Below are 26,223 nucleotides of genomic sequence, written 5' to 3'. Positions count from 1 at the left end.
GGGGGGGGGTCCATGGCTTAGTAGTGTCACTGAGAGCTTGTGTCCCGACCCCAGGTGCAGCTCTCACAGCACAAACTCACATCCTCTCCACAGCAGCCCTGGGAGCAGTTCCCAGTTTGCAGTTTAGGTAACATCCTTCTCACCCCATGTGGCTCTCCCCTCTTGTAATTGTGGCATGTTTATGCTTCACAAAATGAAGAGAAAAGGGACTCTACTCCTAGGTCTTCCTTCCTGAACCATTTGCATAATTCAGATTTCTCTGCAGTGAGTCAGTCTTCTGGAAAGTCTTCCTCCTGGGAAGATTGGAAAGAATGATTCTCTGTTAATGAGGCCACATGTCTCAGGCACTTGGCTGAATAGAAAGAATTAGATGTATACGAGGATAGGTGGTGAGCTCCCCAGCCTAGCCAGGGGATTCTGAGCCATGCTGATTTGGACCCTTAAATGTAACTTATTTTAAATCTTGCATGTGATTTATTTTAATGGGAGCCTTTAAAGTGGAGGCTGTGAGGGTGAAAATCATGTAGCTTATTGAATCTATCAGTTCTTATTAGAGCTGAAGGCCAGCTCTTGTTTTTTCAAGTCAGTAACAAGGAGTGCAACCTGTTTATCCAGGTCTTCCATAACTAAAATGCATCCCCGTGGGCAGCTCGTGGCGTGTTTCCATGGGGGCAACAGCTCTGTTTCCGCAGGTGAGGGGCCACCACAGGCGAGGGGCAACCACAGGCCAGACACCCCCAGCCCCGGCCCCCTGTGCCAGCACTTACTCCACTTGGTGGATGCTCATCTATGTGTCTCACACTGGATGTTGTTCTTTTTTGCACCTGTGAAGAATTGTGTAAAACGAGGGCCACAGCAAGCCACAGAATTGTCATTGGTTTAGAAAAGGGAAATGAAAAGAGTCTGCATGGCTTATGTTGATTATTTCTGACTGCTTCCTGTTCTGGAGTATTCATTCACTGGAATGAAGTGATAGCTTCACAGTGTAATGTTTAAGTTTAAAAATGTGAAACAAAGTGAGGTTAGCAGTAAATTCTGAACCTCAGAAATGGTGTGTTTGCACCATCTTCGGTGCCCCCAGCATCCATTGCAGCTGTTGCCCTGTGAGTGCCTGGTGGCCTCCACCTCACAGGCTGTGGCTGACTTCACATCACTTCCTGAGGCTTCCCATTCTATGGCGTTTGTTTCACTGCCCTGCAGCCCAGTGCCCAGAGCTTCAAGCTTCGGGCTCAGTAAATACTGGTTAAATTGAACAGACAGGGAGTCTAGGTCAGATTTACTATGTTTTCATTCTTCATTAGTCTATTGGTTGTAACCATTACATATTTGAAAGTTTTAATTTTATGGAAAATTGTAGGATTTTACTGACATATATTCGTTCACTTACGTATGTTTCATATTAAGTGGCTGTGCAGTATGTGTGAGTCAGTGTGTTCAGTGTTGGGAGAAATGCAAAGGAATAGGGAGTCAGGAGGAGGCACCAATTTGGAGGAGACAGCTCACGTGGAGTGTGCCGGAGCGGGCAGGGATGGGGGTGCTGGGAATGACAGGAAGGGAGTCAGGACTGGTTGCCTGTGTTTCAGAGACATCTGCAGAAAAGTACTCAGAATACTTTAGGAATGGGGGATTTAGGGGGCAGAGCATAAAAGGAGGACTCAGGGGTGAGGACCCTGTGTCGGGCTGGGAGGAGGAAATTGATTAGTTCGGATGCTCCTGTTTACAAGTAATATTAGTAACCATTCACATAGTAGGTGGTGTGTGCCAGGCACTATTCTAAGAATTTTTTTTTTTTTTGGCGGTACACGGGCCTCTCACTGTTATGGCTTCTCCCGTTGCGGAGTACAGGCTCCGGACGCGCAGGCTCAGCGGCCATGGCTCACGGGCCTAGCCGCTCCGCGGCATGTGGGATCTTCCCGCACCGGGGCACGAACGTGTGTCCCCTGTATTGGCAGGCGGACTCTCAACCACTGCGCCACCAGGGAAGCCCTAAGAACTTTTATGTATTAACTCATTTAATCTTCACAAAAACTGTGAGCTCCCTCTTTCCCCCACCCCCCGCCCTTCCATTTTACAGATGAAGTGGAGGCATGGAGAAGTTAAATAATCTGCCAAGATCACAAAGCTAGTATGAGCTGGGCTTCTCTCTGTCCCCAGAGTTCATCCTCTCAGCCTTTATACGTACTTTTTCTCTGGTTCGACAAATATAAGTTTATTGTGAAGTCTGAAGGTAAATGGTTCCAGGACTGGTTATGTATATGGTTTAGTATCGTCAGGATTCTGGAGGATTCTGTGTTTTCTTGACTTTGCTCTCATGATTACAAGATGGCTGTTGCAGCTCCAAACATCACATCCATGTAATTGTGTTCAAAGGGAGAAAGAAGGAGGAACAACCATTCTCTTTGTATGTGAGAACACTGTTTCAGATGCCTTCAAGCTGGCTTGCCCTCAGGTCTCCCTGCTCGGGCTTGATGCCCGGAAACATTCAGCCTTGTGTGGGAACAAAATTTGCCACCCCCAAATGTCTCTTTGGCAGGTGGATTATTTTAAACTGAAAACAATCGATGCCCAAAAGACTCAGGAAGAAACTTAGACCTTCCCCTGAACTTAAAGAATGGAGATAGAGGACCTGTTAGAGGAAGGGAGCCACCCCCATAGATAGCTAGAGTGTGAACCAGGAACCCATCAAAGTCTATCTGTTAAAATTCCTCTCTGTGTCCCTTGTCTCTTGTCTCAAGGGCCCAGCAAACATTTGTTTACCGAACATTTACTTTTCCATCTCCACGTGAATTGCCTTCCTCCCCTTCTAAGTTCTGACCGCTACACCAACATCCTCTCTTATCTTTAGCTGAAGATGGTAAAGTGAGGTGAGGGCTTTAAGCTGAGAGCTTCAGCTATTTTGGTGAGTTACCCAGTTTTCCTGGGTCTCTCCCATGTATATGCGCTATTAAACTTTTGTTTGAGTTTCTCCTGTTAATGTCTCATGTCAATTTAATTCTGAGACCAGCCAGAAGGACCTGGAAGGGTAGAGAAATATTCCTTCCTCCCCAGCAGCCTCTCTGGTGGTACAAGGTGTGCTCTGCTGGAGAGAGTAAGAGGTGACTCCTTGCCCATCCTTTTTTATTAGTTTTTTATTAGTTTCTTTGTTCCTGTTCCTGAGACTAGATGTATCTCTAGGGCAGTGGCAAGAGTGTGGTCTTTTGCCAGCTCAGGGCTGCAGCCTGACTGGGAAAGTGATGCTGAAGCCCAGTCTCTGCTCCCCAGCCCTGAGCCCTGGCGGGTGAGTTGGCTTCCTGATGCATACAGAGGCCCCTCTTGGTGTGGAGCTGCCCCCGTCGTGGCCTGTTAAGCAAAGCAGCAGCTAGCCACTGCAGTTCTGAGGGATTGCAAGAGAAGTACCAGCAAGTGGCATTTCTGATTCTGGACAAGACTTTGCCTAAAAATGTTACTTAGAGTCTTCATAAACATTTATCTGATTACCACGTTTTGTGGTCTTTATTTCACCCTTTAAAGTGAGTAGGATTACCTTCCCAGGCCAGTCAATACTCCTCTCGCTCCCAAACAGCAGAGGCCAGTGAGCAGGTGAACCCCACGGCACTGCTGCTCCTAGAGACACCACAGCAGGCCTCAGCTTGCACAATGGTCACTCAGTTATTTACTCACAGAAACCACACCACAGACTGCCTGGCCGGGGCAGCGGTCCCTGTGCCCCCATTGTCCTGTGTTCCCCAGGCCGTGCCGGCCTCTAATGAGCAGGATGGGGCACAGGCCTCCTCCCTGAGTCTAGCCTCCAGTGCAGGACTCTGAGTGCTTTTCTAATGCAGGCATTGGCTGCACAAAACTGCGTTCGTGGGTCAGCTGGGGAATGTGACCCTCGGTGAAAAAATCAACACTTAATCGGAGACGAATTTCCTAGTTCAGAGTAAGCTGACTATATCTTACACCATTATTATACTTTCTTATTATGTAGAAAACACGAGAGGAGTTTCTGAGACATACCAATATCTGTGTTACGTTTATGAAACTTTTTTTTCCCCACGTGTTCATCTTTCAGATTATTGGTATGTATATCTTACCTGTGCTAAAAACACATTTAAGTTTTTCACCTATCTGGATACCTTCTTTAAGTGTCTGGCCAAAATGCTTCATGTAAGCAAATTTTAATCAAAAATAGCCAATTCTGACATTAAGTTATGTGTCAAAACAATTCTAGGGCAGTTCCATTTTAATCATGGAAACATTTTTAAATGCTGTTTGTTTCTTTGTTTCTGTGGCTTATTCATTTGTTAATTTTAAAACTTTTTGTTGTGGGAAATTTCTACATCTCCCAATCATCTGTCTTCAGTAGTTACCAACTTTTTCCCAGTCCTCTTTGATCTATGCCACCACCCACTCCCCTTTCCCACCCACTCCCTTGGCTTATTTTGAAGCAAATCCCAGACATCATATAATTTCATCTGTAAATATTTCAGTGTATCTCAAAGGTAATTATGACTTTAAAAAACTACACACCCACACACACCCACACACCCACACACACAGTTTGTTTATTTGAATCAGGACATAAATAAGGTGAATACATTGTGATTGATTGATCTACCCTATTAATCCATAAAATTAATCTAAAAGTCAGTCCCCACCCCCATCCTGTTCCAATCATCCATCTCTCTGTTTCTTGTTTCTTACTGTAATTTTTTGGTTGGAGAAACCAGGGGTTCCCTGGTGGCGCAGTGGTTGAGAGTCTGCCTGCCGATGCAGGGGACACGGGTTCGTGCCCCGGTCCGGGAAGATCCCACATGCCGCGGAGCGGCTGGGCCCATGAGCCATGGCCACTGAGCCTGCGCGTCCAGACCCTGTGCCCTGCAACAGGAGAGGCCACAACAGTGAGAGGCCCGCGTACCGCAAAAAAAAAAAAAAAAAAGGAGAAACCAGGTCATGTGCCTTTAGAATTCCTTGAGGTCTGGATTTTGCAGATCCTTCCCTCACCCCCCAGGTTTGACCAGATTCCTCCAATTGGAGGGGGTGTTTGGGGGCACAACATTCCATAGGTGGTAATGTGTACTTCCTTTAGGATGTGTATAATGATTGGTTGTCTTCTCTCTGTGAAGTTAGCAGCCATTGATGATCAGTACCTGGATCCATCCGTTAGAGGTTGTAAAAAGGTTGTGCTATAATTCTATTATTCCTCTTTGTCTGTTAACTGGTATATCTCTATAAAGAGAAACTTCCTCTCATCTGTTATTTGGGTATCTTGAGATATAGTTCATATAGGAAAGCCAATATGAATACTTATTTTCTTTTATTTACCTGATTGCAAAATAATGAGTGGACTTCTTCCAGTAGAAGGTAACCATTTAAACATATGAACAGTATATGCATATATAAATATATGTATATTTATACACATTTGTTGCCCTCTTTCTTGGATAAATGGTAGTATATTATACACATTTTTTCCACCTTGCTTTTTTTCACTTTATTAGATTAGAATCAATGTGTCTTCATTAGAATCAAAGCTTCATTATTTTCCTGCAAAGCAGGCTTTCTTAAACCCAGCACTATTGACATTTTGATCCAGATAATTTACCTTTGTGGTGATAATGTCCCCACATGCTGTGAGGTTAGTTGTAGGATGTTTAGCAGCTTCCCTGGCATTTACCTATCAGATGCCAGTAGAACTACCCCTCCCACCCTCCATTGTGCCAACCAAGCCTATCTCCAGACCAAATGTTCCCCAGGGGACAGAATTGCTCCCTGATGAGAACAGCATTTCTCACGACCACTGAGGGGAGATTCTTAGGATGTCTGCAGAGACCATATGAGCCCTTTATTTCAGAAGTGGATTCAGACCCCATCTAGAAGCTATAGCTTCTATTTTTAGACTTTGAATACTAAACCAGCTCTTCTAGTTCTCTCCTGCCTCTTTTGCAAATTAAGGGAGGAAGGAAAGAAGAATTGTTATTGAATAATACATAAAGGAAAGAGAGGCAGTGATGTTACAAATTTCATGTGAAACTGTTCTTATTGGGAAGATATGTGTTGAAAACACGAGGAGTTACTTTGACCTTGTATGGTAGCCCTTCAATGCTAGTGTTCACCATTTCTTACATGCTTTGCTGGCCCTGAGAGCTCCTGTTGTGCCGTGACCTGGGCACTACAGGCACAGCCGCTCTCTTTCCACACAGGGTGGAAGTCAGGTTGTACTGTTGGGTAAGCGGAAAGAAGCCAGGGCATTTTGCCACGGGGCGATGAAATTACCCAAACTAGTAGTCTAGAAAACATCCCGTGGAGCAGATGAGCCCGAACCTGGAAGGTGGACTCCTTCAACGTTGAGTGTGGAGGCTGGGGCCCTGCTCAGAGGTCACCAGCGTCCTCCGGAGCTGCCTCGGAGCCAGCAGCACATCCCGTCCTATCACCCCCAGATTTCTGAGGCTCCATGCCGAAATCAGACTAACCCCTACAGAGAGGATCATCTTGAGCATTAAAAGAAATCTAATAAGAAGTAAGAAATTTCTTTGTAAAGTAAGTACATTGCATTAGCAAGAATGCCTCTATGGCAATTGAAGATTTGAGTTTGTAGCCATAGACCAGTTGGAGATAGACTCTGACAGTTCGACCCTCCCGTTGGCTCCTGGGCCCTGGCACAGCCCTATTTGGGGCTTGACTCAGAGTGAACTCTGGTGGTAGGAGGTATAAGGCAGGGACATCTTCCCATGAGTCAATTTGGTGGCTGTTTCTTTGAATGAATTCCAGCTTGATTTGCGGTGGTGGGCACACCCCAGCAGACTGCTTGTGCTTGCCTGGTTTGGCAACCATTTAACACCTATTTCCTCCTCACACTGCCAGGTAGTTATTCCCTTGTTCATTTTGTTACTGTTGAAGATAACATATATGAGCTGTTCCCAGAAGTTCTCTGCAACTGTGGCAGTGGCTCAGAGCACGATTGCAGGTCTGGAATGCCCATATTCCTGTGTCCACTGAATGTTCTGGTCCTAGTGACTGGGGTCCAGTCTCCCCTCTCCCACTCCCTCTGTCTCCTGCATACAACTTATTACAGTTTGAATGTTCTCCTTCTCTGCTCACCAGGCAGGTTAATAAATATTGAGTGTTCCAGGTCACTAGCAGTTATTGATCTTGCTTGGAGGTAGTCCAACATTAATGTCAGGAGGGAGTGGGTTTTTTCAGTGTTGATGTGGAATTGTTTGGAAAAATCAGTAGCATTGAGTGACTTAGGCTATTCTAAGTCTCCTAAGCAGTTCTCAGCTTTGCTGCTCAGTCAAGGCAGGTGCTCAAGGTATCAGCCCCTCTTGAGAGGAAGGGCTTTCTGTTAGTGTGGTGTCAGAGCCCAGAGGTCATATTGAAGCAAGAAGGGATGCCAGCACTTGAGGATGGTCAGAGATGGTCCTTCTGTCTTTCTACTCCCTGCTTGTCCCCAGTTTGCAACAACACAAGAAAGCTCACCATTAGTCTCCGGGTCTCCATGGATGTCCTCAGGCTGCCTGGCTTTGAAATGGGCCCTGCCACACACCCGCTGTGTGACCTTGTGGTAGTTACTGTACCTCTCTGTGCCTCCACTCCCTATCTGAAAGACAGGGACAATGACAACGCCTACTTTGCATGGTGGTTGTGAAGGTCAGGTGGCTGGCGCATCAAAAGTGCAGTGTGGGCACCAGTCTCCATCCTCGTCCTCCCTTCAGTTTAATGACACATACTTTCTCACGTGGTCCCCACAGCCTAAGCAGTAGTCAGGGGCAGTAGTATTTTAGCTGTTTTACAAAGGAGGAAATGGAGGTTGGGTTTGGTTCGTGAGCTTTCCCAGGTTGAATGGCTGGTAAATCACTGTTCTGGGGCTGAACCCAAGCCGTCCATCTTGGGGACCCCAGTTCTTGTAGAGGGGAGGGACTCACCAGTGGGCACATCTGACTCCTGTGTGGCTCACCTCCAGTGTCGAGGGGGGAGGGACAGAGGCACAACGGAGACTGCACCCAAGGGGACTGAAGCCACCACAGAGCTGTCATGGATACGGAGGGAGTAGAGGGGAGGTGGCCAGGAGGACTCCTGAACTTCCTGGGGGGGCTTTACTGAAACTTGGTTTGCTTGCAGCCTGTCTCTCCCTGGAGGTGTGATACAGCATTGACGGCCAGCGGCATTACTGTCAGCCCCGGAAATGGACTGGAACTTGCTTTTAGGGTGGGCCGCAGTGAGGCGGTTCATTCACTTCTTAACCCAGTCAGAGCCTCCTTTGAGACACCACTGCCCTTGGCGCGTCTTGGCGGGGGCATGGGCGGTGGGGTACCTGAAAATGTTTGTGTCTGCTGCTCAGCTAGCACTGTGAGGTGGGTGGAGTAGATCACTAGAACAGTCTGTGCTGGAGCCTTGAAGACTGTGAGTCAAGAGGAGGGATTCTTAGAAGACAGAAAATAAATTACTACTTAATGGTCAAAGGGGGGCCCTGGATTGTTGAAGCAAACATGAATCTAAGTCAGGTAAGATCTCTCTGCAGACCACATGTCGTGAGCCTCTTACTGTAGTGATGACCCAGGCAGGTGGAATGGCCCTTATCTGTCAGCCACTCTCAGAGCCAAGGTCCTCCTAAGAGGTCAGTATTGTGGCTTATGCATTCTATCTCTGAATGTGCCCTAAAATTCCAAAATAATATGAAAAGGTTGGAACCAATTGGAAAGTGATCAGAAAATTCTGTGTTTCTAGACTTCTTCTAAGGGTCACCCCCTTTATTTCTGAAAAACAAGTAAACTCAGTTCTACCTGTGCTGAGTGACCAGACTCAGGCTGCACAGGTGCAAATGCAGAGCATGAAAGCCAAGGCGAGGCCTGCAGGCCGGCCAGCCGGGGTGGGGTGTGGGCCCTGCTTCTGCTCTGCAGAAGGGCTCTGGGCTCCCTTCTTCTTTGGTGAGATGGTTTTGATTTGTTCAAGATCCAAATTTCGGTGATGAGTTTGGGAAGGATCTGGTTATATTTTAGATGAAAACTGCAACTGTTTCTATAGGTGTGACGCTGAGAGCCAGCGCAGTGTCTGTGAGTTCCTTTTGGGCCGAGTAGATTCTTGGGCAGGTTTATAGACTGAACACTTGTTTATAGGAGGCTCCTGCCTCCTATTTATACTTCAAGGACTCAAGTGTTCCATTGCAGCTTATAAGATAAGCAGTAGTTGTTTTTTGTTTGTTCTTTAATTAAGAGATTTGGGGAAGGGGAACAGTGTTATAATGATAACACTGGGAAAAAATTATACAAGATAGTATCTTACTATGAAATAGTGAAAACATTTTTTTAAATTAATTAATTAATTTATTGGCTGTGTTGGGTCTTCGTTGCTGCATGCGGGCTTTCTCTAGTTGTGGCGAGTGGGGACTACTCTTCGTTGCGCTGCACGGGCTTCTCATTGTGGTGGCTTCTCTTGTTGCAGAGCACAGGCTCTAGGTGCGCGAGCTTCAGTAGTTGTGGCACGTGGTCTCAGTAGTTGTGGCTCGCGGGCTCTAGAGCACAGGCTCAGTAGTTGTGGTGCACGTGCTTAGTTGCTCGGCGGCATGTGGGATCTTCCCAGCCCAGGGCTCGAACCCGTGTCCCCTGCATTGGCAGGCAGATTCTTAACCACTGTGCCACCAGGGAAGTCCCTAGTGAAAACATTTAAACAGAAAATAGAACTTGCAAATGGACTGGACAGCGTGTTTGTGCTACACAACACTTCGCCCTGTGTCCTTCCTAACAACAGAGTAGCTCTGAGGTCTGTGTGAAAGGGCACAGCTTGCTCCGGACCCCTGGAAATGACACGGTGGCTGAGCGGAGGGCTGTGAGGGTGGTGCAGCCGAGGTGGCTGTGCTGTGCTCAGGCATGGTGATGCTGTCTTGGGAGCAGCAGACACCCCCATTGAGGACTCGGTTTTAGAGGGCAGGTGGCCTGATTGCTGTGTGTTTGAGAGGGAAGTCTGTGACCGAATAGAGAGACTTGGAGATGATGGTCTGGAGACCTGGGGATAGTTGGGGCATGTTTGACCCCCTGATAAAGGCAGAGGTGGTACAGCCACGTGTTAGGTCCACTGAACAAGTTCTCGATGAAGGGGAGGTGAGAAGGAGAGCAGCACAAAGGACAGGCCTGGGGAGTGTGGTCTGGGTGACTCAGTATAGGCTGATGCCAGTGATTATGGTAGGGAGCCCAGAGGGTGGGCATGTGTGGAGCATGACGAGGAATTCGGCCATGGATTTGTTCAGAGGTGCCGTCCAGGAGGCGCGTGTAGTGTGAGAAAAGAAGGGAAGCTGAGTCATGGCCACATATGAGGATTAATGGAGGAGGATGGACCAGGGAAGAGGTGAGAGACAGCAGTCAGAGCAGTCTGAGGGAGGAGGAGAGGGGCGGACAAAGGGGAAGGAAGAGGAGGAGAGAGGGGTGGAGAAGGAGGAGGAGAAAGAGGGGGAGAGGGGCGGACAAAGGGGAAGGAAGAGGAGGAGAGAGGGGTGGAGAAGGAGGAGGAGAAAGAGGGGGAGAGGGGAGGACAGAGGGAAGATGAGAGGAAGGGAGGGGGCGAGGTGACGATGGTGATGGTAGTGATGGTATCGGTCTTGGCAGTGATGAAAATGATGACGGTAGTGATGATGGTGATGATGACAACGATGGTGTTGGTGGTAGTGATGGCAGCAGCTTGGCCTAGATAGTGATAGCGGGGATGCGAAGGGCTATAGCAACAATAAGTGTTTTGTGAGGGATGGTGGCGTAAAGCTCCTGAACTTCCAGGGGCCTGAAGCTTTCTTACATGGGACCACCATCTAAGACAGGTGTCCTTTGAGCAGACCTGACCTTCCTCCTCCTACCCAGCAGTTCCCTGGAAGCCCTTGCTTCCTACTTGGGAAGGAGAAGGATGGGGTGAAATGTTTGCAAGACCCCAGACCAAAGGCAGAATTGGCCCAAAGTCTAACATTATGTTTTTTCCTCCTGGACAGTTCTGAGAAAATCTCTCAGGCATCTCTGTTTCTTGGATCTGAACTTGAGGTGTTGCTCATTGCCATAGAAGGATGGAAATAGCATTATTCATACTCACATTCCTAGTCGAGTAATGTGCAGTAATCTTTACTAGAAACCCCAAAGAAGCACAGGCAGTGCCGCTGCTGCAGCACAGGTTTCCTCATTATGGGATTCTGTCATGAGAAGACCCACCAAGCAGAGACCCCAGCTCCTCCCCCAGGCGCTGCCATTACTCTCCTGCAGCACAACAGCAGCGGTCTGTGTGGCTTCACCAGACCGAGAAGGGCCACCGCTGCCAACTGGGCCACATGGAGCAGAGCCCCTCTTGCCGCCACACCTTCTAACCTCTGGAATGTGCACAAGGAGGGGCCACATCCACAGGGAAGGCGGAGTCTGCAATGCACTGCTTAGGCCTTATTAGCATGTAGAGTCAGCAGGAGACCATCCTGGAAGGAAATGAAACCTGGAGCCCCATTCCCTTTCATTAAGCCCAGGGCCAGTCTTCCTTTGACCCTTCGTCCCGTTGTTCATTCTTCTGTTTTCTTCCTCTCTCGCATCCCCCGAAACTTCCATGCTTGTTTTTTATTACATCTTGAGATTTGGACTTATAGTAGCAGTGCCCAGCACAAGAGGCAGTATTTTAGAGACTTGCGTTGCCATTCAGTACACCCAGCTACACTTGTCACAGGTCTCCCAAATGGTGAGATGCTTCCTGTGCCACGGCAGTCCCTCCAGCCACAAAGCCATTATCCCGGGCATTCTAGTTTTGAAACAAAACCTTAACATGGTGTGGTGACATTTAATTTAGTGCTTCTCATTTCAAAGCCCTTAAAAATATTAATTAATTCCCATAAAACCCCAGGAGGTTTATTATTAATATCTATAGTGCCTTTCATGCTGGTCCATTAATGTGTCCTTTCTGTGTGATAGGTAAGAAAATGAGGCTAAATCATTTTTTGCATCCCACAGGAGAAGACCTTGATGGAGCCAAGGTCAGAAATAGCGAATCCCTAACTTTATTGACATCTCCGAGTAATGTCAGCCCCTTGACCTTGTGTGTGGTTTGGAAGAACAGCTCTCCTGTTTAGGACTAACCTCGGGGGACAGCGAATGGTCTTTCAGTGGAGCTGAGATTTCACAAATCCTAGCTGGATAGCAGTGCAGAGGGGTGGGCCTGAGGGAAGCTGGGCAGCAGCAGTGAAACGTGGGGCCCAGACAGAGCAGGAAGTACCGTCGCCTCGCGGGATAAGTGCCTCGCAGCACATGGGCACCCAGTGAGCCCTGCCAGCCTGGGAGATGCTGTGCGGCGCAGCTTGTTCATATCTTGGGGCGCTTTGTCTTTGAGTGACTTCTTCACAACTGTATGCCAGGTTTCCTTAGCCCCAGGAGCAAGAACTCCACTCCGTGGGGCAGGTCACAAAATGAGGGGCTCCCCAATCCCTAGGGTTCAGCTTGTGGTCTTTGGTCATCTCCCTCCTCGCCGCCCTGCTCTCTGGCAGTTCTGCATGGTATTTTCTCCCGTGTCCCTGCAGCTTCTGACTTGAGAGGTCCTCTGACTCTGAAAATGGGTCCTTTGGGTGACGTGGCTTTTGTGTGAAAGGAGGGGGCCTCCGCCAGCTCCAGGCGGCATGGTGGGCACAGGCCTCCCAGAGGAGGGGTGGGAGGGTGCCTGTGTGTGACTCTGGTGCCCCTTGACCTCGGCCAAGCTGGGCCATGGACCCGAGGCAGTCCACTCTCCACCCTGCACGGGAGGCTGCAGGAGGCTCCTGCGGGACCAGCTCGTAAAGGCAGCTGCAGGGGCATCGGGCTCCCACGCCACGGCCACTCTTATTCAGTAGAGTTGTTTTGAGTGATGACGAAGGGGGCACGCAAAGCGGGCTGTGCTGCTTACCAACAGTGATCACTGTTACACTTACTGATGGCGGGAAATTTCCAGAAGTAAATATGGGCAGGGGGATAAACACATATACACTGAAGATTTATTTGCTGTTTTCTTCACGTTGTCTGATAAAACCGGCTGTGATTTGAAAGTTATTGATGATCAGTCAGTGCTTTCATACCCGCATAGCAGGAGAGGTGGGTGCAAGAGGGGTGGTTCCCCTCACCATTGCCTCCTGCCCTTACCTCACCAGGCACAGACCCTGCACTCTCTAGAAGTTCCCCACCACCCTACTGCTCCTGGTCATCACTGTGGCAGGGAAGAAAGGGCACATCCCCACACGGCTCTCCTGGGGTGCCCTCTGAATGCGTGGGAAGGAGGCCCCTTCCCTCATTTCTTCTAATGGAACCGTTTGATTTAAGTTGGTTTTCTCACACCTTTGTGGAAATGTTTTGGTTTGGGAGGGGAGCAGTTTCTGTCTCACGTACTGTTGTCCTAACCCTTGAGCCAGCCCCACATGCTCAGAGCTGGCCCCCCAGAGCCCCCTCGGAGGGGAGACAGCTCGAAAGCCATTAACCTCATTTGAACTGAGTTCCTTTCCAGTATGATTCCCTGTTACTGCTCTTGGTAGTAAATAAAAATGCTTTCATTTCTTTTGTGCTCACAGGGAAAATAAGTAACAAATTCAGAACTCCTTTTGGCACGCATTAAAATTATTTTGCGATTCAGCCTTTTCCTCTTTGCTGTTTTGCTGCTCCCTCTATGAGCCACCTGGAAGCCTTCCTGGGAGTAGGGAAAATACACGTCCGATATTTCCTAGCATCTCCCTCCACTCCAGCACAGCCCAGTGAGACTTGGTAATGCTTACACTCATACTTCCCTTCAGCCCTTGGGCCTTGTCATTGAAGCTCCTGGTGATAAAATGGTCTTCTGAATTCTTCTGATTATTTCTACCTACCCAGCCAGGATGTCTTTTAAAAAACACATGTATCAAAAAAGCATAGGTATTTATTTTAATTTACATAAAGGCCCAGGTCAACGTGTCTACCAAGGTGGGATGTGATTTGCTGCCTAGTTTGGCCGTTCCAGCAGCTCTGATTCACAGAAAAATCTGAATTCTAGATTTATGCAGGTCATGTCACAGTGGCTGAGGGGTTTGGGCTGAAACAGTAGTTTACCTGGGTCCTATGCTCCGGCAGGTGTTTTGGGGCCGGGGACTCTCTGACTTTTCTCATTGTGCTGATGTGGATGTGGTTCTGGAACACATGTCCAAAGTCATGACATCTTAGTAAAAGGTTTCCTTCTTTGCCCCCAGAACTAGATTTTCATTTATCAACTACTCTCATCTAGTTTTATGGGATTAGCCAAAATTTAGTTGTGTAGAGCGTTAAGGCTCAGTGCCCTGTTTCTGTTTCACCCAGAGCACAAATAAGTAGTTTATTGGTGATGAGTCAGGAATGTTTTCCTGCATCCTTTTTTTTTTGGTGGGGGGGGGTCACAGGATCTTAATTCCCTGACCAGGGATCAAACCTGGCCCCTGGCAGTGGAAGCTCGGAGTCCTAACCACTGGACTGCCAGGAAATTCCCTCCTCTATCCTTTTCTTAACTGTTTAATATGCAGAATTCCATATAGCAAAGTAGAAGAATTATTGAACATCTAAGTACCCACCTCCTAGACACAACAGTTTTTACATATACACTTTCTAATTTTGTGCTGAAATTCACTTGTGTCACTTCAGGGTCAGATAGGATTCATCATTTTGGTTTGTTTCATTACAGATTATTGTAATCAGTGTCAGTAAAAGTTTGATAGTCACACAGCAACTGTTTGCTAATAACTGAGCATTTTGTGAGGCCATGGGAAGAATATAAAAACAGAGCTGGGTACTGAAAGGCACACATGAAACTATAATCCGTGTCTGCCCTCATGGGGTTTACAGTGTCCATGGAGCTCAGACAGCTTCACAGGAACATATGACAAAGAGTATAAGTTAGTTTAGAGACAGAAAAGATTATTCCTGCCAAAGGGGACCAAGAAGGAATTCTGCACAAGAGCTAGATGTTGAACTGGTGCTCCCAGAACATGTGGTTTAGGTGAGCCAACACAGGCTGAGATGCCCACCTGGCTGGAGGGAGCAGGTGACATGGCTGCCTCCCCAGGCCGGGCACAGGCTCCATGCCCCTGAGTGCCCCATTGTCCTCAGCCCCCACTTCCACACAGACCCCGTCTCTCTTGGGGCCAGCCCTGCTCTGGTAGCATGGGTAATGCGCAGCCCCTCTGTCAGTGTCAGATTAATGCACATTGCCTCAATGAGAATGAATTTGAAAACATCACATTATGTGTTGGCTTTCTCTAGTCTCCTTTGTGACACAGTTTTATTTTACAAATAGCATTCTGGACCTTATGGAAGAAACACAGAGAGAGACCACTTTGCTGGACCCTAACCTGCCACCTCAGGGCAGGGTCCTAAAATTGTCCTGCAGTGGAATAGGGTTGCTATCCTTGTGTTAGTTTACTTACAGTTGGAAAAAATTGGGGGAATCTGGAAGAACTTTGTTCTGAGTTTCATCATCCTGAAGCTTCTGTGTTTGTGCCCCCAACGCTCTCAGAACACACGATGCAGTATTTCACCAGGATTTTCTACTGTCAGAAATTGCATTATTAGCACGTATTTAATTAGGTGAAACCAAATGTCATATCTCAAACATGGAGGAACTAATGCTCTGCGAGGTGAGCCACATTTTCCTGTAGTTTCCTCCTGTGTAGCTCTTCATTTTCCTCTGAAAGGTCAGGACGCCTCTCTTTTTTTTTTTTTTTTTTTTTTTTTTTTTTTTAGTGGTATGCGAGCCTCTCACTGTTCTGGCCTCTCGCATTGCGGAGCACAGGCTCCGGACACGCAGGCTCAGCGGCCATGGCTCACGGGCCCAGCCGCTCCACGGCATGTGGGATCTTCCCAGACCGGGGCACGAACCCGTGTCCCCTGCATCGGCAGGCGGACTCTCAACCACTGCGCCACTAGGGAAGCCCCAGGACGCCTCTCTTAAACATAGGCCGCAGGTCATCCTCAGGCCTCTGTGTCTGCTTTCCATCTCTGCTCCCTCCACCTCCCTGCTCTTCTTTTGAAACAACTTCAGTGGATGCTTCCTGAGCAGCACCCATCACTGTGAGCTGAGCCCTGTGCCAGGTGGCAGGCCCACAGCGGGAGCCATGATGCTTCAAACATAGTTTCCTCGCCGTTCATGTTTCTTGTTCTCACCACTGTTTTCTTCAAGTGATATCATGGCACTGGGTTGGTTTTTTTTTGTTTTAAATTTAACATTTTAAACAAAGTTTGAGAACTTTATAAAAATAACAAACATGCACATTATGTTTTGAAAGTCAGAACATAATCCCTACCTAGAGGTAAACCCTTTTAGCTGTGTTTTTTTGGGCAGATATGCCCATATTGTAGAACAATATGTGTAGGCTGCTTTTTACTGATTTATCAACTTGGGGTGTTTTTATTGACTTCCTGGTTTGGCTTTAGTGCTTTTATACACATCACTTCCACGTGACCATCTAGTATGGTTATAAATTTACACTTTCAGTTCTTTTTTATTGGGAATTTACCATTGAAAGTTCTTTGAAAGCAAACAAAAGGAAATGAATATAAAGTGGAGAGACTCTTCTGATGACCACGTGTACCCCTCACCCAGCCTCAGCGTCCTCACCACACTCTTGAAGTTTGCACAGTTTCTAATGAAATAAAATAAGTGTTCGTAACATTATGACTGTGTGAACACTGTTCTCCAAAAAGCCAGGAAACGTGTTTGGACCTAATTCTGGACTCTGTAGTAGTTCCCTGGCCTGCTGGTCTCTATGGGCTTCGACCCTCACCTTTTACTTGGAGAGGCCCAGAGGAGGTTGGAGTGTCGGGGGGCAGGACCCCTCATAGCTCTCCTTTCAGTGTTTTCCTGGCTGTTCTGGCATATTTATTTTCCACGCGAACTTCAGTAGCAGCTTGTCAAGCTCCGCAAAATAGCTGCTTGTTATATTTATTGGGAACGTGTGAACTCTTAACTGGGAGAGAACTGATGTCTTAAGAATGTGGGTGCATCCTACCCAGGCAGGGAGCATCTCCCATTTGTTCAAGCCTCCTTCTGTTTTCCAGGAGAGTTTTACAAAATTTCCTTGTCAGGGTTTTGTGTATTTCTTGTTAAGTTCAGTCTTCTTTGTTGCTTTAGAAGTGGGGGTTCCTTATGATTTTAACCATCTATGGTTTATGTATATATATATATAAAGTTTGTCGATTTCTGTGTGTTTACTTTAGGTCCTGCTAATTCAGTGAATCCTTTATGTTCATCAGCAAGGGTCCAGGCAGGAGTAGTGGGAGGGGGTAAGCAGGGCGAATATGACTAAGCAAGAGAGGGGCAGTTTACTTCCTTACTTTGTTGTCTTTTTGAAACTGTTCTCCCTTGCTACTGTATATATTATAGCTTCCTGTGTTTAAGCAAATTCTCTTCCAGGTTCCAGACAGTTTTTCCAAACAGATTCAATGCTTCTAAGAAATACTTTTGATATCACAGGGATGCTACCTTTTACTAGTGTTACCGTGTGACAGGCATTACTTATTAATCTCATGAGATCTTCACAGTAGTTCTCAATAAATATTTGTTGAGTAAATGAATGTTTACAACCACCCTGTGAAGTAGTCATCATCCCAGTTTATAGATAGAGAAATTTGAGGTCACTTGTGCAGGGTCCATTAAATGCAGACTTGGAGTAAAGGATGGAGTTGTTTTGTTTTGTTTTTTTAATTTATTAATTTATTTTTGGCTGCGTTGGGTCTTCGTTGCTGTGCACAGGCTTTCTCTAGTTGCAGTGAGCAGGGCTACTCTTCGTTGCGGTGTGCGGGCTTCTCATTGTGGTGGCTTCTCTTGGTGTGGAATACGGGCTCTAGGCGTGTGGGCTTCAGTAGTTGTGGCATGTGGGCTCAGTAGTTGTGGCTCATGGCCTCTAGAGCACAGGCTCAGCAGTTGTGGCACATGGGCTTAGTTGCTCCGCAGCATGTGAGATCTTCCCGGACCAGGGCTCGAACCTGTGTCCCCTGCATTGGCAGGCGGATTCCTAACCACTGTGCCATCAGGGAAGCCCCAGGATGGAGTTTTAATTCTAGGTATTCCCATGAATCCATGATAAGTTTCTTAATTTTTTCTCCTGCAACAGGCGCGGTACAAGCAGAGCCTCGATCCAACTGTGGATGAAGTGAAGAAGCTTTGCACGTCTTTACGTCGAAATGCCAAGGAGGAGCGGGTCCTCTTCCACTACAATGGGCATGGGGTGCCCAGGCCCACTGTGAACGGCGAGATTTGGGTCTTCAACAAGGTGGGCATGCCATAAAAGGTTCCTGTGAACCGAATTCGTTTCTCTTTTTAAAAGAAAATCTGTAAGTTTTGCTGGTTGGCCACAGGTCCTATTCCCCTGTAGCTTCTGTGGAACCATTGATGGCTAATCCGTTTCCACAAACCCAAATGCAGGAAGATTGAATAGGGACTTGGGCCAGTTACCTGGTGGAAGTTTGGGGATTCTTTCTTTCTTTCTTTATTTGGCCTTGCATGTGGGATCTTAGTTCCCTGACTAGGGGTTGAACCTGTGCCCCCTGCAGTAGAAGCGCGGAGTCTTAACCACTGGACTGCCAGGGAAGTCCTGGGGATCTTTTGTATTTCAGTGATAAAAGTTGAAAAATAATCAGGCACAGGGAGTTGTTTCTTTTGTGAAACATGTTAATGAAGTGGCTATCTAGGGAAGTCATGAGGTCTGGGGATCTTCCTTTGAGAATCACTCATGTTCCTAGAAGATAAAATGGTATAAGTATTCCAAAGAGCTAATACGAAGCAAGTCTGCAGACAGGGCTTCAGCTCTGCTCTCTCCAAGGTCAGTGTAGCCAGCCTCCTACAGCCCCTTAATCAAAAGACTGTAGATGAGGGACTTCCCTGGTGGTCCAGTGGCTAAGACTCCATGCTCCCAATGCAGGGGGCCCAGATTCAATCCCTGGTCAGGGAACTATCCCAGGTGCCGCAACTAAGAGTTCGCATGCCGCAACTAAGGATCCCGCATGCAGCAATGAAGATCCCTTGTGCTGCAGCTAAGACCTGGCAGAGCCAAATAAATAAATTTAAAAAAAAATTTTTTTTTTTAAAAAGGGACTTCCCTGGTGGTCCAGTGGTTGGGACTCCATGCTCCCAGTGCAGGGGGCCCAGGTTCAATCCCTAGTCAGGGAACTAGATCCCACGTGCTGCGACTAAGAGCCCACATGCCACAACTGAAAGATCCCACACGTAGCAACGAAGATCCTACGTACCACAACTAAGACCCTGCTCAGCCAAAAAAAAAAAAAAAAAAAATATATATATATATATATATATATATATATATTTTTTTTTTTTTAAAGACTGTAGATGAAAGTGAGGGGTAAACGACACCCCTTCCCACCATCCTGGGTCCTGTGCTGCAGGCTCTTATCACATCCTCCGAGAGGTGGTGCCTGTAGGTGTGAGCATTCAGCCCACCTGGCAGCTCCTTACACACTGGAACACATGAACCAGGACAGGAGCTCACCACACCTGAGTTCTGACTTCAGCCTCACCACTTGTTAGCCCCAGGACATGGACAAATGAGAAGACTTCCTAGATCTCTGTTCCTTATTGTGGAAGCTCCTTCATAGTGAAGGATTAAAGTACCCAACACACCACTCACATAGTGAACTCTCAGGGGACGTCCACTCTTCACAGGTGGCCAACAGGTAGGCAGACGGGACAGTCGGGGACCTAGAGGAGACAGAGTGGAGAAGAGGCCTGGACCCAGCTCCTCCCTCAGGATAGTGCCCTCTCTGCCTTGTATGTACCTAGATACCAACTTGATTTTAATCATTTTTATTATTATATAGATTCAAAACTGTAGTTATAAAAGAAGTAGAATTAAAAGAAATATGATGTCATGAACCACCAGCCGTCCACCAGCCAGTTCAGAAAATGAGCCTACAGGGTCCCTGCATGCCCTCCTCACTCTCACCCCTACCCCGCCCTCCCAGGTGACTGGCCCCTGAGTGCTGAGTTGATTGGTACCATGCTTTTTATAGCTTCCCCATCTTTGGGGGCTCTCCAGACACACGGGGGTTGGGTGTTTTCTAGTTGACGGGATTGGGGTCATTCCTGCTCAGTTATGTGCTGAGGGTCATCCCCCGAGTGCTGTGGCTGTGCTTCCTCCCTCAGCCCCGCTGGTGGCCCTCCCAGTGCCTCCTGTGTACACAGACATTGGGTTGGTCTTGTCTTTGTACAGTTCTAAACTGCCTGCGTGTTTCCATTACCCATGTCTTCCCAACACTGGGGGGGTGGTGGGGGTGGAGCACTGCGTGGTGGTGCAGTCCAGTCACCCCAATAACTGTGAGGCTGGTGCCCTCTGGTTTCTGGGTCAGCCACATAGGCTTCCCCTCTTTCAGTGCTATTTCCTGTTTTTCACTTGGGTTGTGTCTTTTTCTTATTTCTTATTGAAGGAATTCTTTATATTCTAGACAGTAACACTTTACCATTTTTGTTAATTGCAGATGTCCCTGAGTTTATGGCTTGGTTTTTTGGTTTGTCTGTTTGCCTCTGTTCTCTTGTGTTGTCCCTTAGTAGATAGGAGTTCTTTATTTTTTTATTTATTATTATTTTTTTTGCTGTACGCGGGCCTCTCACCGCTGTGGCTTCTCCTGTTGCGGAGCACAGGCTCCGGACGCACAGGCCCAGCGGCCATGGCCCATGGGCCCAGCTGCTCTGCGGCACGCGGGATCCCCCCGGACCAGGGCACGAACCCATGTCCCCTGCATCGGTAGGTGGACTCTCAACCACTGTGCCACCAGGGAAGCCCAGGAGTTCTTTATTTTGAAGTGGTCACTGTTCAGTCTTCCCTTAGGATGTGGGCATTTTGTATCTTCTTTAAGAAGACTTTCCTTATGCCAAGGTTACAGAAGTATTCCACTATGTGTTCTTTCAAAAGTGTATTTTTGTCTATTAATTTGGGTCTTTAATCTACCTGGAACTGATTTTTGCACATACTGTTAGGTAGGGGTTCAAATTCTTTTTTCTTTTTTTTTTTTTCAAATGGATACCATTACCGTTTAATGCCAGCTTTGGACTCGTCAAGTTTCCTTAGTGAGTGTGTATGTTTCTGAGCTCTCTGTTCTGTTCCATGGGTCTCCCTCTGTGCCCGTAAACTTTTTTTTTTCTTAATAAATTTATTATTTTTTTAAATTTTTGGCTGTGTTTTGTCTTCGTTGCTGCACGAGGGCTTTCTCTAGTTGCAGTGAGCAGTGGCTTCTCTTGTTGCGGAGCACGGGCTCCAGGCACGTGGGCTCAGTAGTTGTATGTACCTAGATACCAACTTGATTTTAATCATTTTTATTATTATATAGATTCAAAACTGCAGTTATAAAAGAAGTAGAATTAAAAGAAATATGATGTCGGGCTTCCCTGGTGGCACAGTGGTTGAGAATCTGCCTGCTAATGCAGGGGACACGGGTTCGAGCCCTGGTCTGGGAGGATCCCACATGCCGCAGAGCACCTAGGCCCGTGAGCCACAACTACTAAGCCTGCGCGTCTGGAGCCTGTGCTCTGCAACAAGAGAGACCGCGATAGTGAGAGGCCCGCACACCGCGATGAAGTGTGGCCCCCGCTTGCCACAACTAGAGAAAGCCCTCGCACAGAAACGAAGACCCAACACAGCAAAAATTAATTAATTAATTAATAAACTCCTACCCCCAACATCTTCTTAAAAAAAAAAAAAAAAGAAATATGATGTCATGAACCACCAGCCGTCTCAGTAGTGGACCAGGGCTCAAACCCGTGTCCCCTGCGTTGGCAGGCGGATTCTTAATCACTGCACTACCAGGGAAGCCCCCGTAAACTATTTTAATGAGTATAGGTTTTCAATGATTCTTGACGTTTGGGAAGGCAAGTTTCCCTCCTTTGTTCTTTTTGGTCCTTTGATCTTCCATGAAAATATTAAATCAACTTGCCAATCAGTGGATTAATGGGGGGAGACTCAACATCTTTATATTGTTGAGTTTCCAAACTATGCTCTTTTTAAGCGTTTATCAATAGTATTTTATAATTTCATAAAGGTTTATATATATATATTTTTGGGAGGGGGCTGTGTTGGGTCTCCGTTGCCGCGCGCAGGCTTTCTCTAGTTGCGGCGAGCGGGGGCTACTCTTCATTGCAGTGCTCAGGCTTCTCACTGCGGTGGCTTCTCTTGTTGCGGAGCACAGGTTCTAGGCTTGCGGGCTTCAGTAGTTGTGGCACGTGGGCTCTAGAGCGCAGGCTCAGTAGTTGTGGCCCACAGGCTTAGTTGCTCCATGGCATGTGGGATCTTCCCAGACCAGGGCTCGAACCCGTGTCCCCCGCATTGGCAGGCAGATTCTTAACCACCGCACCAACAGGGAAGCCCGATACTTTATATTTTTTGATGTTGTTAAAAACGTTTGCTATAAAAAATATATTTTGCAAGTTTTTATCAGGGTATATGGCAAGGCAGTTGATTTTTGTACATTTATTTTATGTCTACTAATTTTGCTCTTCTCTCGTTGATTCTAATGATTTGTACATATTTTAAAACTTTCTTAACAGACTACCACGTGGTGTGCAAATCGTGGCAGTTTTATTTCTTTCCTTCCCGTCTTGTTGTGTTTACTGTTCATATCTTACTGTGCCTCCAACGCCTCCCAGAGCGTGGAGTGGTGACTGCATGTCCTTATCTCACCCCTCATTTCGAAGGGGGTGCCTCCTGTGCGTCAGTGTATGATGTTTGCTATAGATATTTGTAAAAAGAATAAAAAATAAGAAAACCCCTTATCGGATTAAAAAAGTGCCCTTCTATTCCTAGTTTATTTTTTCAAATCATGAATAGATGTTGCTTTTCCCCAAGCCATTATGTGTGTGTGTGTTAGATGACGGTATGATTTTTCTCCTTTAAACTGGAAATGCATTGAAAGGTATATGATTTTCTAATATTAAATATACCTTTCCTTTGTGGGATAACCTAGTGTGCCTTTATCAATTATGTGTTTCATAGAGGGGTTAATTCTGTTGTTGGTATTGTGTTTAGTATTTTTACATCAGTGTTCATGAGTGAGACTGGCTTGGAATATTTCTTTCTCTTGTTTTCTTTGGATAATCAGTGTAACTGTGGCCTCAGAAAATAAGTTGAGGGAGTGCTCCACTTAGATACACAGGGATTGTTTTTGTGAGATTTGAAGTACATGTTGTCTGAATATTGGGTGAAGCTTACAAATCAAGCTGTCGGGCTGGTATTTTGTATGTGGAGAGATCTTTGACTACCTATTTAGTTTCCTTCATTGCTAAAGGGCTATCCAGATGTTCTGTTTCTTCTTGAGACAGCTTTGCTAACTTACTTTTGTAGGAATTTGTCCATTTCAGCTAAATTTTCAAATTTGTTGACAAAACGTGACTCATATTTCCTTATTAATTTATCAGAGTCTGGGTTAGTGATGTTTCTTCATTCATTTTTGATATTGATACTGGATACCTTCTTTCTCTTTTCTTGTTGGTCACTCTTACCAGAGGTTTCTGTATATTTCAGTAGTCTTTTCAAAGAATCAACATTTAACTTTCCCTCCTCCAGAAGGATTGAAAGAACAATAGAATGAATACTTTTATACTTTTCATCTATATTCATCAGTTAACACTTTGCCACATTTGCTTTATATCTCTGTATAGATAAATATTTTTTACCTTTGCCATTTGAAAGTTATAGATATCATGACACTAAAAACAAGGACATTTTAGTACATAACTATAATACCCTTAAATTGCTCAAGAAATTTAACATCAACTCTATAATATTGTTTAATACGAAGTCCATAATCAAAATTTCCCACTGCCTCAAAAATGTGTGTTAGTAAGCATTTTATGTTTGTTGATTTGGTTTTGCATTCAGGATCCAGCCCAGGTTCGTGCATTGCATTGAACTGTTAGTCATCTTTCTCAGTCTCCTCGGATATATAGAAAAAGCAATTGCTCTTTGCCTATTTTTCTTTATTGACATTCTTTTTAGTGAGGTTATTTTATTGTCTTCTTGTAGTAAGTTATCATAGTTACATGTCAGTCTTTTTTTAAAAAAATAGGCATTATTTTTTTTACAGCAGTTTTAGTTTTTTGTTTTTTTTTTTTTTTGCAGTACGTGGGCTTCGCTGTTGTGGCCTCTCCCATCGCGGGGCACAGGCCCCGGACGCGCAGGCCCAGCAGCCACGGCTCACGGGCCCAGCTGCTCCGCAGCACATGGGATCCTCCCGGACCGGGGCACGAACCCGCGCCCCCTACATCGGCAGGCAGACTCCCAACCACTGCGCCACCAGGGAAGCCCAGCAGTTTTAGTTTTTAGGAAAATTAAAAAGTACAGAATTTCCACATAACAGTCGTCCCTTGGTCTCCACAAGGGAATGGTTCCGGGACCCACTGCAGTTACCAAAATCTGTGGATGCTCCAGTCACTTAGTTGGCCCATCTTATTCACAGTTCCAAATCCCCAGATCAAACCCACTGAGGATCATGTAGTCCTGTATGTATTTAGTGGAAAAAAATCTGCTTATAAGTAGAGCTGTGTAGTTCAAACGCGTGTTGTTCAAGGGTCAGTTGTATTCTCACTCCCTACCTGGCCTACATCTTGCCTCGGTGTGGTATATTTGTTACAGTTGATGATCCAGTATTGATACATTATTACTAACTGGAGTCCATAGTTTATACGAGGGTTTATTCTTCATTTTGTACAGTTCTGTGGGTTTTGCCAAATACATAATGTCATGTATACACCATTATAGTATACTGGGTAGTTTCACTACCCTAAAAATCCTGTGCTCCACCTATATCTCCCTCTCTGCCTGTCCTCCCCAACCCTTGGCAACCACTGATATTTTCACTGTCTCTATAGTTTTACCTTTCCCATAGTGTCATATAGTTAGAATCATAGAATATAGTGTCTTAAAACTGGCTTTTTTTCAATTAGGCTTATGCATTCAAGGTTTCTTCATGTCTAGATAGCTCATTTTCTTTTTACCGCTGAAAAACATTCCACTAGTGAAGGACATCTTGGTTGCTTCCAGTTTTTGGCAATTGTGAATAATGCTGTTCTAAACTTTTGTGCAGATTTTTGTATAGACATGATTTCTTCTCATTTGGGTAAATACCTAAGAGAGCCATTGCTAGACCAGCTGGTATGTTTAGCTTTCTAAGAAATTGCCAAACTCTGTTCCAAAGTGGCTCGGTCGGTTGCATTCCCACCAGCACCGAATGGGAGTTCCTGTTGCTCCACATCTTCCTCAGCATTTGTTGTTGCTGGTGTTTTGGATTTTAGCCATTCTAATTAGGTGCATAGTGGTATCGCATTTTAATTTGCAATTCCTTAACGACATACGATGTTGAGCATCTTTTCATATGCTCATTTGCCGTCTATATATTTTCTTTGGTGGGGTTTCCATATCTTTTGCCCTCTTTTAAATAGGGTTATTTGTTTTCTTACTCAGTTTTAAGAGTTCTTTTAATATTCGGGTACAAGTCCTTTATCAGAAATTCATTTTTAAGATATTTCCTCCCATTCTGTTACTTGTGTTTCCATTCTCTGAAGAGTTGACACTGACTTTTTGGAGAGTCCAGACCAGTTATCCTCTAAAATGTCCCCCATTCTTTGTTTTTTTCATGAGTTTGTATCAGACTGGATAAAAAGCAAAATCAAACTTTGTGCTGTCAGCAAGAGATGCACTTTAAATACAAAGACACATAAAAGTTAAATGTAAAAAGGTATATCATGAAATACTAGTTGAAAGAGAGCTGGAGTGGACATATTACTAATTAGAAAATAGACTTCAGGACAAGGAGTTTTGTCACAGATGAAGAGAGACATTTCACAATGACAGACAGGTCAGGTCATCAGGAAGACATAACTACCTTGAATATGTAGACGGCTAATAGGAGAGTTAAAGATACATAAAGCAAGATTACGAGGGCCAATGAGAGAAAGAAACACATCCATAATCCTAGTTGGATATTTGAGTAACCATCTGGCAGTTATTGATAGGTTAAAACTGGTGTTGATAAAATTGATAATTAAAAACTTTCTCACAAGGAAAACTCCAGTCATGGTATATTATATTTTTCTAATTAAAAAAAAATCAGTTACTATTATAAAAGACTATCAGGGCTTCCCTGGTGGCGCAGTGGTTGAGAGTCCGCCTGCCGATGCAGGGGACACGGGTTCGTGCCCCGGTCTGGGAAGATCCCACATGCCACGGAGCGGCTGGGCCCGTGGGCCATGGCCGCTGAGCCTGCGCGTCTGGAGCCAGTG

General features: G+C 46.0%; 1 protein-coding gene across 2 annotated transcripts in view; it reads left to right on the top strand.

The window, feature by feature from the left end:
• The window catches only part of RPTOR (regulatory associated protein of MTOR complex 1), a 345,465-nt gene that overhangs the window by 136,487 nt on the left and 182,755 nt on the right, over window positions 1-26,223 (top strand). For both annotated transcript variants that reach the window (XM_032616711.1, XM_032616710.1), the window contains exon 4: window positions 18,056-18,214. In XM_032616711.1, the coding sequence (XP_032472602.1) occupies window positions 18,056-18,214 (159 nt within the window). The remainder of the gene's footprint in view (window positions 1-18,055; window positions 18,215-26,223) is intronic.

This window comes from Phocoena sinus, chromosome 20 (genome assembly GCF_008692025.1).
Source record: "Phocoena sinus isolate mPhoSin1 chromosome 20, mPhoSin1.pri, whole genome shotgun sequence".
NCBI lineage: Eukaryota > Metazoa > Chordata > Mammalia > Artiodactyla > Phocoenidae > Phocoena > Phocoena sinus.
The sequence above is the reverse complement of the archived record's forward strand: the minus strand, read 5'-3'. Positions and strand labels throughout refer to the sequence as shown.